General features: G+C 49.7%; 1 protein-coding gene across 7 annotated transcripts in view; it reads left to right on the top strand.

Annotated features, from left to right (window-relative positions):
• kmt2d (lysine (K)-specific methyltransferase 2D) overlaps positions 1 to 17,424 on the top strand; it is a 50,198-nt gene that overhangs the window by 25,545 nt on the left and 7,229 nt on the right. For 4 of the 7 annotated variants that reach the window (XM_055931048.1, XM_055931050.1, XM_055931045.1 and 1 more), the window contains exons 26-43: positions 80 to 388; positions 3,512 to 3,636; positions 3,865 to 5,562; positions 5,727 to 5,894; positions 6,192 to 6,295; positions 6,480 to 8,167; positions 8,339 to 8,550; positions 8,703 to 8,769; positions 8,952 to 9,184; positions 9,808 to 12,930; positions 13,102 to 13,245; positions 13,530 to 13,694; positions 14,017 to 14,152; positions 14,408 to 14,489; positions 15,921 to 16,096; positions 16,289 to 16,413; positions 16,667 to 16,814; positions 17,080 to 17,216. In XM_055931048.1, the coding sequence (XP_055787023.1) occupies positions 80 to 388; positions 3,512 to 3,636; positions 3,865 to 5,562; positions 5,727 to 5,894; positions 6,192 to 6,295; positions 6,480 to 8,167; positions 8,339 to 8,550; positions 8,703 to 8,769; positions 8,952 to 9,184; positions 9,808 to 12,930; positions 13,102 to 13,245; positions 13,530 to 13,694; positions 14,017 to 14,152; positions 14,408 to 14,489; positions 15,921 to 16,096; positions 16,289 to 16,413; positions 16,667 to 16,814; positions 17,080 to 17,216 (8,840 nt within the window). The remainder of the gene's footprint in view (positions 1 to 79; positions 389 to 3,511; positions 3,637 to 3,864; positions 5,563 to 5,726; positions 5,895 to 6,191; positions 6,296 to 6,479; positions 8,168 to 8,338; positions 8,551 to 8,702; positions 8,770 to 8,951; positions 9,185 to 9,807; positions 12,931 to 13,101; positions 13,246 to 13,529; positions 13,695 to 14,016; positions 14,153 to 14,407; positions 14,490 to 15,920; positions 16,097 to 16,288; positions 16,414 to 16,666; positions 16,815 to 17,079; positions 17,217 to 17,424) is intronic. The other 3 variants (XM_055931051.1, XM_055931049.1, XM_055931047.1) reach the window with 2 other exon arrangements.

The raw sequence follows: 17,424 nt of genomic DNA, 5'->3' as shown, positions 1-17,424 counted from the left end.
AAGAGTTTGTTGTCGTTAAGGAACTGTTAGGCTCATGGTAAAGCAGGACATGTCACTCATACGAACTGATCCCTTTCAGGGTCGCTGCCCTCAGCTGGTGTGATGGACTCCTTCCCTGGACTCTCTCAGTCTCCGTTCTTTGACATGCGGGACCGGGCAGGTCTGTTCAGTCCAGACGGGGGAGAGGAGAGCCCATGGGCGACACCCTCCACCCCTGCCACACCCTCCACTCCCCCTACCCCCGGCGAGGCAGATGGAGACGGGCTGTCCTATAACCAGCGCAGCCTCCAGCGCTGGGAGAAGGACGAGGAGCTAGGAGAGATGTCCACCATCTCCCCTGTACTCTACGCAAACACAAACTTCCCCACTCTCAGGCGGGACTATCCAGGTGAGTGGATGGAGGGAGATCTTAGTTAAAATGAATGTGGCCTTTTTTCATTTTTAGGATGTTTGCTCTGGATGAGATGGTGCTTCCAAAGTTCTAATGAAATAAACTTTTTTGTTTATCACTGAAAATGAACCAAATATCAAATGTTTTTACTTCAGTTTACTGGAATATACACTACCAGTCAAAAGTTTGGACACACCTACTCATTCAACGGTTTTTCTTAATGTTTTACTATTTTCAACATTGTAGAATAATAGTGAAGACATCAAAACGATGAAAGAACACATATGGAATCATGTAGTAACCAAAAAAGTGTTAAATAATCAAAATATATTTTAGATTCTTCAAAGTAACCACCCTTTGTCTTGATGACAGCTTTGCACACTCTTGGCATTCTTTAACTTCTCTAGGGTAGGTGAGACGCTAACGTCCCACCAGGCCAACATCCGGTGAAATTGCAGAGAGCTAACATTTTAAATGCACCATTTGTTGTATTAAACATTCTTGTAAATACATGCATCTTACATAATTTAAAAGATGAACGTCTTATTAATCCAGCCGCTGTCAGATTTCAAAAAGGTTTACTGCAAAAGCAAACATGCGATTTTCTGAGGACGGCGCCCCACACACACAAGTATTACTAGCATTTTCCAACCAAGCATTAGCGTCACGAAAGTCAGAAATAACAATCAAATAAATCGCTTACCATTGAAGATCTTCCTCTGGTGGCAATGCCAAGTGTCCTAACTACACAGTGAATGTTCGTTTTGTTTGATAAAATCCATTTTTATAGCCTAACACGAAACATTTGTAAACCGGTTGCGTCGTGATTTCCGTCTCATTCAACTTTGGACGAAGCTTTCGTGGTAATTACACACACTAAACAAACGTTACGCTGCACACTACGCTGACAGACACAGCAAACCTTCTTGCCACAGCTCGCATTGATGTGCCATCCTGGATAAGCTGCACTACCTGAGGCGCTTGTGTGGGTTGTAGACTCCGTCTCATGCTACCACTAGAGTGAAAGCACCGCCAGCATTCAAAAGTGACCAAAACATCAGCCAGGAAGCATAGGAACTGAGAAGTGGTCTGTGGTCACCACCTGCAGAACCACTCCTTTATTGGGGGTGTCTTGCTAATTGCCTATAATTTCCACCTTTTGTCTATTCCATTTGCACAACAGCATGTGAAATGTATTGTCAATCAGTGTTGCTTCCTAAGTGGACAGTTTGATTTCACAGAAGTGTGATTGACTTGGAGTTACATTGTGTTGTTTAAGTGTTCCCTTTATTTTTTTGAGCAGTGTGTATATATATATATATATATATTTTTTTTAATATTTATATATATATTTTTATTTATTTATTTTTTGGGGGTGTGTTAGAATAGCATTTATGTATTTTGTTTATAGGTCTTTCCTTCAAAATGTATCGCTGGACCAATTCGGCCACTTGGTTACATTTGGGTACATTTGTGTGGGACACCTGGGTGACTTCATGCTCAATGTCATGTAGCTCGCTCATTTTTGAAGTTATCTGTCTAAAGCTTTGCGCAGCTATTGTTGCCATCTTATGTTCTTCATTGAAATCATCCACAGCATCCTATCTGTATGTTTGGCTGTTCTTGGTCATTTGAAAGATGATGCAGCAACAATAAAAAACAGAAAACGTATGTTTAATTCCTTGTATTTTCTTCTACCAGATCTATTGTGTTATATTCTCCTACATTCAATTCACATTTTCACAAAATCCAGAGTGTTTCCTTTCAAATGATACCAAGAATATGCATATCCTTGCTTCTGAGCCTGAGCCACAGGCAGTTAGATTAGGGTATGTCTTTAGGTGGAAATTGAGAAGGGGGGGTGCCCCAAAGAAGTTAAACCAGCTTCATGAGGAATGCTTTTACAACAGTCTTGAAGGACTTCCCACACATGCTGAGCACTTGTTGGCTGCTTTTCCTTCACTCTGCGGTCCATCTCATCGCAAACCATCTCAATTGGGTTGAGGTCGGGTGATTGTGGAGGCCAGGTCATCTGATGCATCACTCTCCTTCTTGGTCAAATAGCCCTTACACAACCTGGAGGTGTGTTGGGTCATTGTCCTGTTGAAAAACACATAAGAGTCCCACTAAGCGCAAACCAGTAGGATAGTGTATCGCTGCAGAATGCTGTGATAGCCATGCTTGAATTCTAAATAAATCACAGACCGTATCACCAGCAAAGCACCATCACACCACTTCCTCCATGCTTCACGGTGGGAACCACACATACGGAGATCATCTGTTCACCTACTCTGCGTCTCACAAAGACACAGCGGTTGGGACAAAAAAATCTCACATTTGGACTTTCCACCGGTGTAATGTCCATTGCTCTTGTTTCTTGACCCAAGCAAGTCTCTTCTTCTTATTGGTGTCCTTTAGTAGCGGTTTCTTTGCAGAAATTCAACCATGAACGCCTGATTCACACAGTCTCCTCTGAACAGTTGATGTTGAGATGTGTCTGTTACTTGAACTCTGTGAAGCATTTATTTGGGCAGCAATTTCTGAGGCTGGTAAGTGTCTATTGCACTTATCCTCTGCAGCAGAGGTAACTTCGAGAAAGTTCTCGAAATTTTCTGTATTGACTGACCATGTCTTAATGGACTGTTGTTTCTCTTTGCTTATTTGAGCTGTTCTTGCCATAAATTAGACTTGGTATTTTACCAAATAGGGCGATCTTCTGTATACCACCCCTACCTTGTCACAACACAACTGATTTGGCTCAAACGCATTAAAAAGGAAAGAAATTCCACAGATTAACTTTTAACAAGGCAGACCAGTTAATTGAAATGCATTCCAGGTGACTACCTCACAAAGCCGGTTGAGAGAATGCCAAGAGTGTGCAAAGCTGTCATCAAGGCAAAGGGTGGTTACTTTAAAGAATATCTAATATATTTGATTTGTTAAACACTTTTGGTTACTACATGTTTCCATATGTGTTACTTCATAGTTTTGATGTCTTCACTATTATTCTACAATGTAGAAAATAGTAAAAAAATGAAGAAAAGCCCTTGAATGAGTAGGTGTGTCCAAACTTTTGACTGGTACTGTATATAATGTAAGTTGTGATCCTCTCTCTGACAGACTGGTCCAGTCGGTGTAAACAGATCATGAAGATCTGGAGGAAGGTTTCAGCTGCAGACAAGGTTCCTTTTCTGCAAAAGGCCAAAGACAACAGAGCGGCTCAGCGGATCAACAAGGCACAGAAGGTGGGAGTTTAGGCCAGATAATTGATTCATAGGGCCAGCTTCCTTGATCCAGATCAAGCCCACCCTGAACTAAAAAAATATGTTTGGAATTTCCAATGACAATGCTTTTAATGCACTTCAAGACTTAATCTGGGTCCAGGAAACCAGCCCAAAGCATACGTTTGTCACTGTAAGGATGTCTACATACAGTCTCCTTGCCTTTCTCTAACTGTCTCTTCTCTTATGCAGCAGGCAGAGAGCCAGGTGTGTCGGCCCATCAAGACAGAGGATGATGGTGGTGTTCGGGTCAAAGGTGAACGTCCAAGCCTGCACCTCCAGATCCCGCCGCCCTCAGGTTCTGTCTCCAACCCCTCCCAGCCCAACTCGGCAGAGAGCCCCTTCCCCTTCCACCCCGACTCGGGTTCCTCCTCCGTTTTCTTCCCCGACGGTCCTCTCAAGACCCCAAGCTCGGCATCGGCAGATATGAGGACAGATCCCTTTGCCAAGCAGCCTCCCCAGTCCCCCCACCCCTCTCACCACTCCCACCCCTCCACCCCATACTCCTCCCATCAGGCCGCCTCCAGCCCCATGCTGGGCCAGGCTTCTTCCTCAGGTTACCCCCATCCTGGCCCGCAGGGCCCTCTTCAGGGACGGCCGGCCAGCCTCGGCCCCTTCGACATGCACCCAGGGACTCCCCGGCGGGCCCAGCAGGTGGACCCATTTTTCAGGCCACAACAACAGATCCAGTGTCACCTGCCCCAGTCACAGCAGGGCTCTCAGGAGCACCTAGGCCCCCCAGAAAGCCCTCGGTCCAGGGGAGGGCCTGGGGACTCCCCTCTCTTCTCCCCGCCCCACACCACCCACTATGGCGACCCGTTTCGAGGCCAGCAGCAGGGGATGGGGCGTCCAGAATACGGTTCCTCCCCCTCCCATGTGTCCTCACCTGCCGGGATGGGACAGGGGCAGTACAGGGCTGATATGAGTGGGGGACCCTCTCCCCGCTCCTCCTCCACGGGACGCCAGGACCTGAGTAACACGGGCTCCCCTGCAGGGATGCTGGACTCTGGGGATGGCTTGTTCAAGGCTCCCATGACGCCCCGGATGCACCAAGGGGACAGCGGGGTGGTACTCCACCCTGGAGCCTCACCCAACCACCACTCTGAGGGCTACCGCCAGTCCCCCTCTACCCCGTTTCAGGACCCCTATGCCCAGCCTCCTCTCACCCCCAGACCCCAGTCTGGGGATAGCTGCTCCCCCCTCCCCCAAAGGCATCCCCAGGCCCAACAGGAGTCCTGCCCCAGGGTCCCCTCCAGCCCCCAGTCACAAGGCAGCTCCCAGTCCCCCCTCACTCCTGGAGCCCTCTCCAACGATGCATTCTCTGTCCAGTCCCCGGCATCCAACTCGCGCTTCCAGTCGCCTGACCCCTACTCCCAGCCCCCCCCGCGCCCCCAGTCCAGGGACCCCTTTTCTGCTTTGCACAAGCCCCCCCGGCCCACCTCCGCTGTTCCAGAGGGCACCCCCAGCTACAGAGGCTCACCTCACCCCAACCAGCCTCTTTCACTCACCCCGTCCTCCACCCCTGTTGGGGACCCTCTCTCTGGGAAGCCCTCTGGGTTCAGCCGGGGCCCCAACATGGCCTATCAGATGGCCCAGCAACAGCAACAACTCCTCCAGCAGCAGCAGCAGCAGCAACAACAACAACAACAACAACAACAACAACAACAACAGCAGCAGCTCCAGCAGCAGCAACAGCCCCAGACTCAGGCCATGGGTGCCAACTTCCACTCCAGGATGCCTCCCCAGCAGGACCCTACAGCCCCCCAACCCCCGGATGCACCTCAACCCCAGGGGACTATGTCCGGCGCCCAGGAGATGCCTGACATGTCAGCGGTTCAAGATCCTTCACTACTGGACCTCAGCCCCTCTGAGCTGGAGAAGCAGAGACAGGTACATGTTCTATTTGCTTTGCTTTAACTAGGATCTCATTTATTCCACTATGACTATGGGGCTAATCCTCTAAGAGTCCTTCAACATCATAAGATCAATAATTGTCCCTTATTGTCATTCTTAGGCCTGACATAACCTCTGACTGGTGTTTCTTCCTCTGATAGCGACAGAAACTGAGGGAGTTGTTGATCCGACAGCAGATGCAGCGAAACTCAATCCGGCAAGAGAAAGAGGCTGCAGCAGCCAGCAGTGCTGCCCCCTGTTGGCCTGGAGGAGACATGGCAGCCTATCAGCACGACAAAGCCCGCCGTGCTCCACCACCCTACCCACAGGTACGCTATAATATGTCGAACAACATGTCCGACATCAACTTGGGTCAGGCTCAAAATGTTTTGAATCTGAGTGGAACTGGGGAGGTACTACTTAACCCTGTACAATAAGAACACACTTTTGGTTTCCATTTCAAAAATGTTTTCTACGTTTTGCCCTACTGAATATGACCGTGGTAATGTCTCCGTTTGGCTGGTGATTCTCAGCGGTTTCTTAGTATTTTATTTCAATTGCCCTTGAGGGGATTGATAAAGTTGTAATAGAATTGAATAGTAGGCCCTTGCTGTTTGTCCCAATAGGACCGTGCTGCTGCTGGTGCCCAGGCAGCATTGACAGGGAAGATGGATGGTGGCCGTTTGCCACCCCCAGGAACCCCTGCTATGATTGACCCCAACCAGCTCAGGTATACACTCACATCTCTCCTTTCTGTTCCATCTGTGTTTTCTCTTTCTTAGATGCACACACAGTTGTACATTGAAAGAAATGCCATCAAGAGTTATTTCAGCCAAGATAACCTTTTTGTGTACAACACTTTCTCACTAGCTTCCGGTACGTTTTGACATTTTGTCTGTATTTGTCTTTTGTAGACAACCAGGGCCCCCCAACCCCCAGGGCATGTATAGTCGACCTCCGTTCCCTGGCCAGTGGCAGCAGGGCCCGGGTCCCCGTCGGTTCCCCCAGCCTGGCATAGAGGGTGTGGGCCCCAGGCACAACCTCAACGCCCCCCTCCACATGCAGCCCGGCATGGACCCCGGAGGACCCCCACCACAGTTCATTGAGCTGAGGCACAACTCTCAGAGGCTTCCCCTGGGGACCCAGTTTCTCCAACGTGGGCCCCAGCAACGGCCGCGTCTCTATATCCCCCAGCAGCAGGAAATGGCCCCCGGCCAGTTTATTCATCATCCAATGCATCAGGGTATGGACCCTCAGACAGAGGGGGTTAGAGACTCACGGCTGGGGCTACAGCAGGGTGGTATGAGTCTATTACTGCCACAGCAGAGCACTGGCCTCTCACAGCAGCAACCCCATCTCCAGCCCCACACAGGCACTTCCCAGGTCGCTAATGCTCCCAGTTCTCACTCTGGGCAGCAGCAGCACCAGCCTCCCCAGAATTCCACAGAGTCCCAGGCTGGAGCTTTGGGGGACCCTAATGTTGATCTCCCCGAGCCCGACCTGGAGGATCCGTTTGCCCCCAAAAGGCTAGGGAATGCCCCCGGGGATGGAGGAATGGAAGATGAGGATGACCTGGCTCTGGATCTAGACCCTGATAAGGGTGACGACGACCTGGGTAATCTTGACAACCTGGAGACCACAGATCCGCATCTAGACGACTTACTCAACAGTGACGAGTTTGACCTGCTGGCTTATACGGATCCCGAGCTGGACCAAGGGGACCCGAAGGATGTGTTCTCGGACCAGCTGCGGTTGGTGGAAGCAGAGGGTGAAACACCAGGTACCTCTGGAGCTCAGGACATCAAAGTGGAACAGAAACCAAAATTGGAGGAAAACCCAATCTCAAACACGGGGGGCTCCACGTTGTCCACAACACCCCATCCCTCCTCGGAGTCTGCCGACACCTCCAGGATCAAGCTCGAGCCAGGCCAAGCGGTGGTGAAGGATGAGATGGGAGAAGCAGTCTCCATGCTCCTTCAAACAAACAAATCCTCCACTCAACCAGAGAACCAGGGTGCCTCTCTGAGCTCTGTGCGGTTAGGGGGGCTCCCATACCCTCTTCCTGGTCAGGCTGACTCCTTATCCTCTCTGGGGGAGGACCCTTTGGGGCTGCCCGATGGAGGGGGACAGCACTCCCCAGCCGTGGATCTAGACAAAGTCGAGAGCTCCCTGGAAGCCAGCGAGCTTCCCTTGCTGATCCAGGACCTGCTGGAGCACGAGAAGAAGGAGCTCCAGAAACAGCAGCAGCAACAGCAGCAGCTCAGCTCCCTCCACCAGGGGGCGATGAGGGCTCACATGGGAGGCCACCCCAACCACCAGGGGGGTCCTGGACATATCATGCTGACCCAGCACCACCGCCCCCAACCCCAGGGTATGATGGGACAGCCAGGTATGGTTCCACGCCCTCCACACCTCCTGCAGCAGCAAAGGATCATGGGACAACCAGGGATGACGCCACAGCACATGGCTGCCATGGCTCAGCAACAAGGCATGATGAGGATGGGGCATCCTGGGGGAATTCACCCAGGACTCAATCCGCAGCAGCAGCAGCAACAACAGATTAAACAGTCAACTCTGGCTGATAACTTCTTCCCTGATAAAGGTAAATAAATGAGTACTCAAGATTGTTTGATCTTGTTTGAATCATGACTCTTGCATGATTCCTGAATCCTTGTTTGAATCATGACTCTTGCAGGATTCCTGAATCCTTGTTTGAATCATGACGTTTTCCTTTAATACATTTTCCCCGGTGTTTCTGCTTGCTCCTTCACAGATCTAGACAAGTTTGTGACTGACGACATCATGGATCCCATCGCCAAGGCAAAGATGGTGGCACTGAAGGGCATCAAGAGAGTGTTGGCACAGGACCCAATGGGGGTACCCTCTGGAATCAACAGACAACAGGTCTCTCTGTTGGCCCAGAGACTAGCGTCGGCACCAGGATCAGGAGACCCACAGGGTCAACTCGCATCTGGCCCATCTAAGGTACGGCGTCTCACTTGTCCAAACATAACCAGGACAATATGTGTTCATAAAGTTTATCCTGTAAAGCAGATAATTTGCGGTGGGATCCTCAAAACACAATCACTCTTGTCTGTTTATCTGCTTTATGTATTTTGACAACTTTTTATTTTTAGGAAGGGGAATGCAGTGACCCAACACAATCGAGACCCAACCCTCCCCAGTTTGTACAAGGGATCATCAGTAAGTTCTACACATTTTTCCAGCGTTATAATACTTACATATATTTGTTAGTTGATGTATTACAGTGTTTCCCAACCTCCATTTGAGTTACCTCCCAGCCATTGCACATATTTGTGGTATTCCAGTACAAGCCAACCTGATTTGAATTGGTCAACTAATCACCCCCCTGTTCTCCCTACCAGACGATGCAGAGCAGCACCAGTATGAAGAGTGGCTCCTGCACACCCAGCAGCTGCTGCAGATGCAGCTCAAGTTCCTGGAGGAGCAGATCGGAGCTCACCGCAAGTCCCGCAAGGCTCTGTGTGCCAAGCAGCGCACTGCCAAAAAGGCAGGCCGGGATTTCGCCGAGGCTGACGCAGAGAAACTCAAATTGGTCACCGAGGAGCAGAGCAAGATCCAGAAACAACTGGACCAGGTGGGGAAGACTCTCTGAAAACCTTTATCCCATCCACCCACCCATCATCATGCTTTCCTGTCTTAAAGTAACTGTCCAGTGTAAAATCTCACTTTTTTTAAAGTTCATATTCTGTTAACTCATACACAAATAATGTTGTTGACTCGTTGTGTATTTGTGCCCAAAGCATATATTGGAGAAAAAAAACACGTGAAAACCCCACCCCAAACTTAAACTTTTGCTATTTCCTCATGGAGGATGATGTCATCCTCCCGAGTAAGATGAGCTGGCCAATCAGCAGTCTACTCATATTCATATTTTTAGTGACCAGTATACACTCACACATTCTGTTGTTGGTATGCCCATGCCTTTCCTACACAGAAAAGCTGCTTTTTAAAGGGAAATGTCAACATTTTTCAACTTGCACCGTTTTCACATATGTTGGGTTAGGTAATAGATCATAAATATAATAAATATGAATTTGCAAAATTGTGAAATTTTCCTTTAACATAATTATCATTTTTTGGAAGGAAAACTATTTCCCCCATATTTCTAATTCTAAGTCATATTTTATAGAAATCTGGAATCACTGGACAGTTACTTTAATATTGGCTCCTGTTAACACATCTCTTGTTGTGTTTCAGGTGCGAAAGCAGCAAAAGGAACACACCAACCTGATTGCAGAGTACAGGAGCAAGCAGCAGCAGCACCAGCAGGGCTCTAGTCTCCTGGCCCCAGGGCCCCCCACCCAGGGGACCCACTTGCTCTCCAAGATGCCCGGGCAGATGATGATGGGTCAGCAAGGAGGTATGCCCGTCAGAATACCCCCACAGGGGCAGCCGTTCCTAGGAGGAGGCCAGCACCCTGGAGCTCTGGGAGTCAGATCCCCTGGTCCTCCTGTTGGTCCTCCTGCAGGGTTCTTCCCCCAGGGTCCAGGAGGAGTCCAAGGGGCTGACCCAAGACTTCTCCAAGAGAGACAACACAGGATGCAGATCATTCAGAAACTACAACAGCAGCAGCAGCAACAACAGGCAATGATGCAAGGCCAGCAGCCCATGCCACATCCAGGTGTCCAACCAGGTATGTTGCCACAGCCAAGCGTCATGGGTAACTCTCTGATTAGTCAACAACAACCAAACCTCCAACAGGGAATTATGCCCAACCAGGCCATGGTGCCCCAGGGTATGGTACCAGGGCAGGCTGTGGCCCAGCCAGCTCAGACCCTGATGGGAGGGCAGGCTATAAACCAGCCTCCAGGCATGATGGTTGCTCAGCCGGGCATGATGGGGGCCCAGCCAGGCATACAGCAGCAACAGAGGCCTCAGGTCCTAATGGGCCAGCAGGGAGTAGTGGGACCCCCTCAGCACCATGGACTCAGAGGACCCGGCCAGGCCCAGCTCACACCTCAACAACAACAAATCCTGGCCCAGCGCATGTTGGCGCAACAGAAGCTACAGCCACAGCAAGTGGCACAACAACAGCTCAGGCAACCACCACCACAGGGCTTCATCAGCCAACCCAACCAGTCTCACGACTCCCACGGAGGACACTCTCAACCTGCTACCCCAGGTCAGATGGGATCTTCTCCCGCTTCAGCAGGGGGGAGCACACGGGTCACCCCGCAACCAACTGAGGGGCTGCAGCAGGGGGAGGGTGGTATCCTTAGTCCCAGCTCCAGGACACCTCCACAGCAGGGTGGACCTGGACCTTCAACCCCTGGCCAGATGACCCAACAAGGGGCTTCTGGAGAGCAACAGGCGGCAGTGGGACAACAACAGCAGCAATACATGGCCCAGCAGCAGCAACAGGCACCACAACAACAACCCCCTCAAAATGCTCATGCTGGACATCAACAGCAAGCAGGTTACCAACAGGCTGGCATGCACCCCCAAGTACAACAGCAGCAATCACAGCAGCAACCACAGCAGCAACAGCAGCTTCAACAACAACTCTCTCTACAGCGACAGAGTTCCCTCAATGCTGATCCCTCAAAGTCTGGTTTGGTTACCGTCAAGCAGGAAGGACAGCAGATGTGTTACATGGCCCAACAACAACAGCAGCAGCAGCAACAACAACAACAACAGAATCTTATGCAGCAAGCCCAGGACCCCATTAGACAACAACAACATGACAATATGGGCCAGATGCAAAATGTGATGGGTCAACAGAACCACCCTGGTCAGCCTCAGCCCATCCCTGGTATGCCAGGACACCCTAGTCCCCAGCAACAGGCCCTCATGGCCCAGCAGCAGAAGCAGCAGGCCATGATGGGTATGCTTAGAGCCCAGCAGCAGGGCATGATGCCTGGCCAGAGGCCTGGAGGTCCACCTGGTCAGATACGCACCCCAGTCAACATCCAGACTATCATAGCCCAGAACCCCCAGCTCCGACACCTCACCCCCAACCAGCAGATACAGCACATCAAGGCCATGATCCAACAGCGCCAGCTCCAACAACAACAGGGCCAGATGCTGAGGCTCCAGGTGGGTCAAGGACAGCCAGGCCAGATGAGGCCCCAGGAGCCACTAGGACCAGGGCAGCAGGTGGGACAGGTCCAGAGGATGCCTGGAGGTCTGGAAGTCCAGCAGCAGATGCACTATGGAGGAGTTCTTGGTAAACCAGGGGGAGTGGGCTCCCCGCAACAACCAGGAATGATGGGCCCCGGCCAACCACCGGGCGTGGTGACTCCTCAGATGCAGCAGCAAGGGATCACAGGACCTGTAGTCCAACAGCAGCAGCCAGGAGCCTCGCCTCAGTACGCTCTGAGTGTCCAACAGCAGCAGATGATGATGCAGCAACAACAGGCCCTGCAACACCAGATGATGAGAGGCCAGGTACCCATGGCTCGCTCCCCCATGGGGCAGATACGTGGTGGGCCCCCCCAGGGCCGCCTCATAAGGCCCATGTCTCCCCGCCAACCCTTGGCCACCTCCCCTGGTGACCCACAGCGCCACGCCATGGCACAGGCGATGGGGATGCGTCAACCCAACCAAGTCTTGCAACACCAGCAACAACCACATATCCACATGGCTCAACAACGTTTCCAGGGATCTCCCTCCCACGCAGGCTCCCCTGGAGGATCCTCAGTGCAGAAACAGGAAGCAGGCATGAGCCCAGCTACCCCAGGAACGCCGCACTCCACCCACGTTGCCTCTCCGTCTGTAACTGACGGGGCAGCTGGGAAAGGTAGTCCTTACAGTCAGATCAAGGCGTCTCCTCTCAGGTCACCTGGAGCATCCAAGAGTCCCCTGGACTACCCTGGGCTTAAGGCGGGAAGTGGCGACACAACCCATAGCCAAGTCCCTCCGAATGGGCCTTCGCCTCAGAAGGGTGAGAGTGGACAGCAGGGCCAGCAGCATCCACAACAGGGCTCAGAGAGCCAGGGTCGTCCTCAATCCCCACCAGGCTCCAGAGAGGGTGCTCTGTGTAAAATGACCCTGCAGAACATCAAACAGGAGCCCAGAGAGGTGACTTGTGATGGAGAAGGTGGTGGTGGTCCTCACTCCGGGGCCATCAAGAGGGAGGTGACTGGGGAGCCAGTTGGAGGGTTTGGTAACACTGGTCCTGGACCAGGAGGGGAACCCGGAGCCCACATCCTCAGGACTGAGACAGGACAACAGCTGCTGCAGAAGCTCCTGAGGACCAAGAACCTGCAGCTGGCAGCTCAGAGGCCATCTGACGGCATCCACAACGAGATCAACGGACACATCAACAGCAAGCTGGCCATGCTGGAGCAGAAACTACAGGGGACTCCACGCAACATGGAGGTGAGTCAGATATATCCTATCCGTTATGACTGTTCTCGTTTTTGCAAGGTAGTAAGTAGGCACTAGTCATAGAAATATACTTAGATTGTCATATTTTGATGGTACTAGTCCTCTCAAATGGGGGCGATGGTGCAAATCCTTGCTTCATTGCTTTTGTTGTCCTCATCACAGGATCTGCAGTCCATCACAAAGAGGGCTCCTGTTGCCAAGGTAAAGCGCACCAACAAGCCTGGAGAACGAGCGCCCCAGTCCCGTAAGAAAAAGAAAGAGGAGGTTGGGAAGAGCACTGAAGCCCTGATGAAACAACTGAAACAGGTAAGAGGAGATGACCTCCGAGGCTTGGTGAATGAATACAGAGCACCGGACATTTTCTCAGCGAAGCATAGTCAGACATTTTAATTGAATGAAAGGGTGGAAATTAACTGTTGATTTTAGTGTATGCTGTATTATTTGCTAACTCTGATATTTCAATGGAAGAAAAAAAACGCTTTAACAAATGCAGTGCGTATTTGGTAGGATGCCACTTTTTACAGTAATACCTCATTAGTCTTTGTTTTGTTTTTTGTGACAAAAACTTTGATCTCATTATTTTCATCCAGGGCCTTTCTCTCCTTCCCCTGATGGAGCCCTCCATCACTGCCAGCCTGGACCTGTTCGCCCCCTTCGGCAGCAGCCCAGCCGACGGCAAGGCCCAGCTCAAGGGCTCCTTTGGAAATGCTGTACTGGACAACATCCCGGACTACTACTCTCAGCTTCTCACCAAGGTAACTGTCTGTTCAACAAGCTGATGTGTACAGCATAGACTTACTGTGGGGGTCCAGATTTCCAGCTGCATATTGTTCTTGATGCAGGAGTAACAGTGTCTCTATGTTCTCGTCTTTTATTTATGTGTATTCACCCACCCAGTAGTTTTAACAAGATTTTCTTATTTGTAGCTTTTGAAGCGCTTTGAGATTTCTTTCTGTTATGAGAAGTGCTATAGAAGTTTAAATGATTATCGTTATTCTATGACAACATTCACTTTTATTGCTCTCAATTATCCTATCCCACTGTCCACTGTTTAACCACGGCACCCTGTATCCTTAGAGTAACCTCAGTAATCCACCAACACCCCCGTCCTCCCTGCCCCCCACACCACCCCCCTCGGTACAGCACAAGATGCTCAATGGGACGACTGCTGTGGAGGAGCTGACTGAGGTACAGAAGGAGAGCGAAACTATGGGTAAGACAAGGTTTTTATAAAAAATGTAAATAAATGGAAATAAAGCTATTGTGTGTTTTTAAGGTCGTTCTTTTAAATAAAGACTCACTTCGTCTCACTTCCAAGCCTGTATGTTTTGTCATCCAAAACCCCTCAGTAATTTCATGGTCCTTGTTCTTATCCGGCTTGAATGTAAGGGTTTTGTACAGTGCAATCAGATTTGATGAGCAGCTGGACAGTCTGTTAATGGCATCTCTCGCTACAATGTGTCTGCAGATTCTGTCACTGAGGAGGTGAAGAGTATGGATATCCTTGCAGCGCTCCCCACCCCTCCTCACAACCAGAACGAGGACATCAGGTATGATATGCAGGGCCTAAATGTTCACCTGTCCCTTTTTAAGGGCGGGAGGTTACCGTGGTAATGTGGCGGTCATGTGTGTGCCTGTGAGATTGAGTCTGATTAGTAGCCGTGTCATCTTCTCTTCCCTAACAGTTGAAACTCAAACATTGAAAAACAACCTAGCTTGTGAACGAATCACAAGGACGAAGTCTCACTTCAGTAGACTTTTGCTTCAAGTAAATTAGACCAACTTTTATGCCAGCCAGACAGTGTTGCAGCGGCGAAGTGGGATAGGCTATAGGAGTCGTAGTTCTTTGACTTTATGTGATGAATTTGCCAGCTATGAAACAAGAAACAGCCACTGCAGTACTTATTTAGCTTTGTATGTGATCATACTTGACCTATTTGTATTCACAAATGCGAGTGAAATGCTGGCACTGTGGAGCCCTGACCACCCACCAACGTGGCTGGCGAAATAGACATCTTACCCGCCAATGCCAAAATCGACCCACATGTGGCGGGGTGTTCATTTTAGGCCCTAGTGATATGATATGTCACCTGTCCTAATCCTGTGTTAGGGATGGGCACAGTCAGTCAAACGGACGTTAGTATTCGAAATACTTGCGTGAGCATACATTTCTTTTATTGAACAAAAATTCATAGCCTTTGTCTCAGTTAAATATAATGATCTGTGACATTGCTACACACAAGGATATACCATGACATTTGAAATCCTTAATTTAATCAAATTGACTTTTGACTTTATGACGTGCGCCCCCATAAAACGATGCCTTATAGCCTACACCGGTTTCAAGCGTGTAGTTTGTTGGCACTACAGTCAGTGGCTCCATGTGTAGCAACGTGAAGTGGGAGATCTCTTATCAATGTGAAATGGAATACAAATGGCACAATTAAGTTAGCTAAATGAGTGGCTACAACAAGCAACCGACAGGTGGGCTACTGTTTAATCTGAATGGAGTTGTTGTGGACAAGGATGGGGAGCACAGTAAAATAGCCTCGACTAGCCTAGCTAGCTGGCTAGCGAACGTCTGGCTATCTTAGCTAGCTTCTTTACATTGATTTGATGCAGTAAAGACAGACACTGCCAAATGGGATGATGGACAAGCGATGGCATTTACAGGTTTGTCTGACTAGCGCTTGTCGGTGGCTACTTTTTCTCTCTTCCCCCCCTTGGGGTCACATTGTTGTTACTGTTTTGAACTTTTCCTTAATAGTTTGAGAAGAACCATTCTTTTTCTCTCTGGGGTAGCCGCCTCTGGCGTGTATAGTACCCTCCCGTCCCATACACAGTGCGGTCTTAACCGACCGTGTTTTCCAGGATGGAGAGCATCTGTTTTGCTCTCTATACTGAAAGAACTACTACGATAATAATGAGTAGTTATTCGGTATGAAGTTGATTGCGAACGTCACCGTACCTATATCTTTCAGGATGGAGAGTGACGAGGACAGCGACGCTCCAGACAGTATCGTCCCAGCGTCCTCTCCTGAGAGTGACCTAGGCGACGAGGCGCCACGCTTCCCTCGCCTCCGAGAACCCAAAGAGGAGGAGACGGAGAGAACCATCTCCCCTACCATACCACTCATCCCCCGCACTGCCATCCCAGGTAGGTCCACTACACAGGCTCCCGATGTCTTAAATAATATAGGCCACTTGTTGACAATGCACTTGTTTTAAGTTGCTCTTGAGTGTCTAAGAGCATCGCTAAATTACTAAAATATTTCAAAATGTAAGCACAAAATAAATAATTGGACTTGCCAGTCTACGTCATCTTTTTTGTTGTTATTTCCTTGTCCAGTGTTTCCAGAGAACAAGCCGTTTGAAGCAGCGGCTGACAAGTTGGCGTCTACAACCAACTCCTGGGACAAAGCCAAGAGCAACGAGGTGGCTGTGACCTTCACACTGACCTCCGCTGCAGCCAAGGTTACTGAGCTTAACCCTCTTCCGTTCCTCTTACCCCCCCTTTCTGACCCCCTATTATTTTCACTTCAACCCATCTCCTATCTAGCCTGGTCTCAGATCAGTTTGTGCTGTCTATACAGATATGGGTTGAAACCGATACGGGACCAGGCTACCTCCTATCTTAACTAAACCATGAACTATCTGTTGTGTAAAAAAACGACAACAATTTGGATAGTTATGAACTTGATGGATGGGTGGGTTGATTCTTCTCCAGAATCTGAACCATGTAATGGTGGCTGTGGCTCAGCTCCTCCACATGCGGATGCCTGGTTCCTATGAGGTGGCTTTCTCTCCCAGCCCGAGCAGAGCAGGAGCCTCAGGACCAGGGAAAAGCCCCGAACAACCAGGTACTGGACCGCCAGGTGATTTCTATTACATTTATCCTCACAGTTAAGTCCCAAATAGAATGTAGTTGCCTACTAAATAGTGATTTAACCAAAAACTTAAGATTTAGGGAAGAGGATAAGCTGATCCTAGATTTATGCCTAAGCTTAATGTTTCTCTAGGTTGAACCCCCCCCTCCATCCATCTTAAATTCTTAGCTCGATAAAATCATTGGCGAAACAGGAAAGAAAATGGTCAGATATATTGAAGAAACCGATCATCTAATTGGCAAACTCCCTTCAGGTGCTCTGTGTGTGAAGACTGGTGGTATAGATGGTAGTTCAGCCAGCCAGGACGCAGAGTGGCTCAGGCAGTTTGATGTTTCTCTGCCAGGCTGCACTCTGAAGAAACAGGTGGACATCCTCTCACTCATCAAACAGGTAGGTCACCTTCTCTCTTTCAGGGATGTGAATATCCCTTATTAATCAGAAAGTTCCTTTTCTGATATTCCTCCAATAGACAGAGCTGTTCCTCAGCCAAAACCATTGTCCTGCTCACATCCCTGAACAGCATTGGTTACAGGGTAACATTGATAATTTCATAACAAGAAATCACTTTTGCAAGGTGCACTGACCAGCCAAAGCAGGA

The sequence above is a fragment of the Salvelinus fontinalis genome, chromosome 8 (assembly GCF_029448725.1).
Source record: "Salvelinus fontinalis isolate EN_2023a chromosome 8, ASM2944872v1, whole genome shotgun sequence".
Lineage (NCBI taxonomy): Eukaryota > Metazoa > Chordata > Actinopteri > Salmoniformes > Salmonidae > Salvelinus > Salvelinus fontinalis.
The sequence above is the reverse complement of the archived record's forward strand: the minus strand, read 5'-3'. Positions and strand labels throughout refer to the sequence as shown.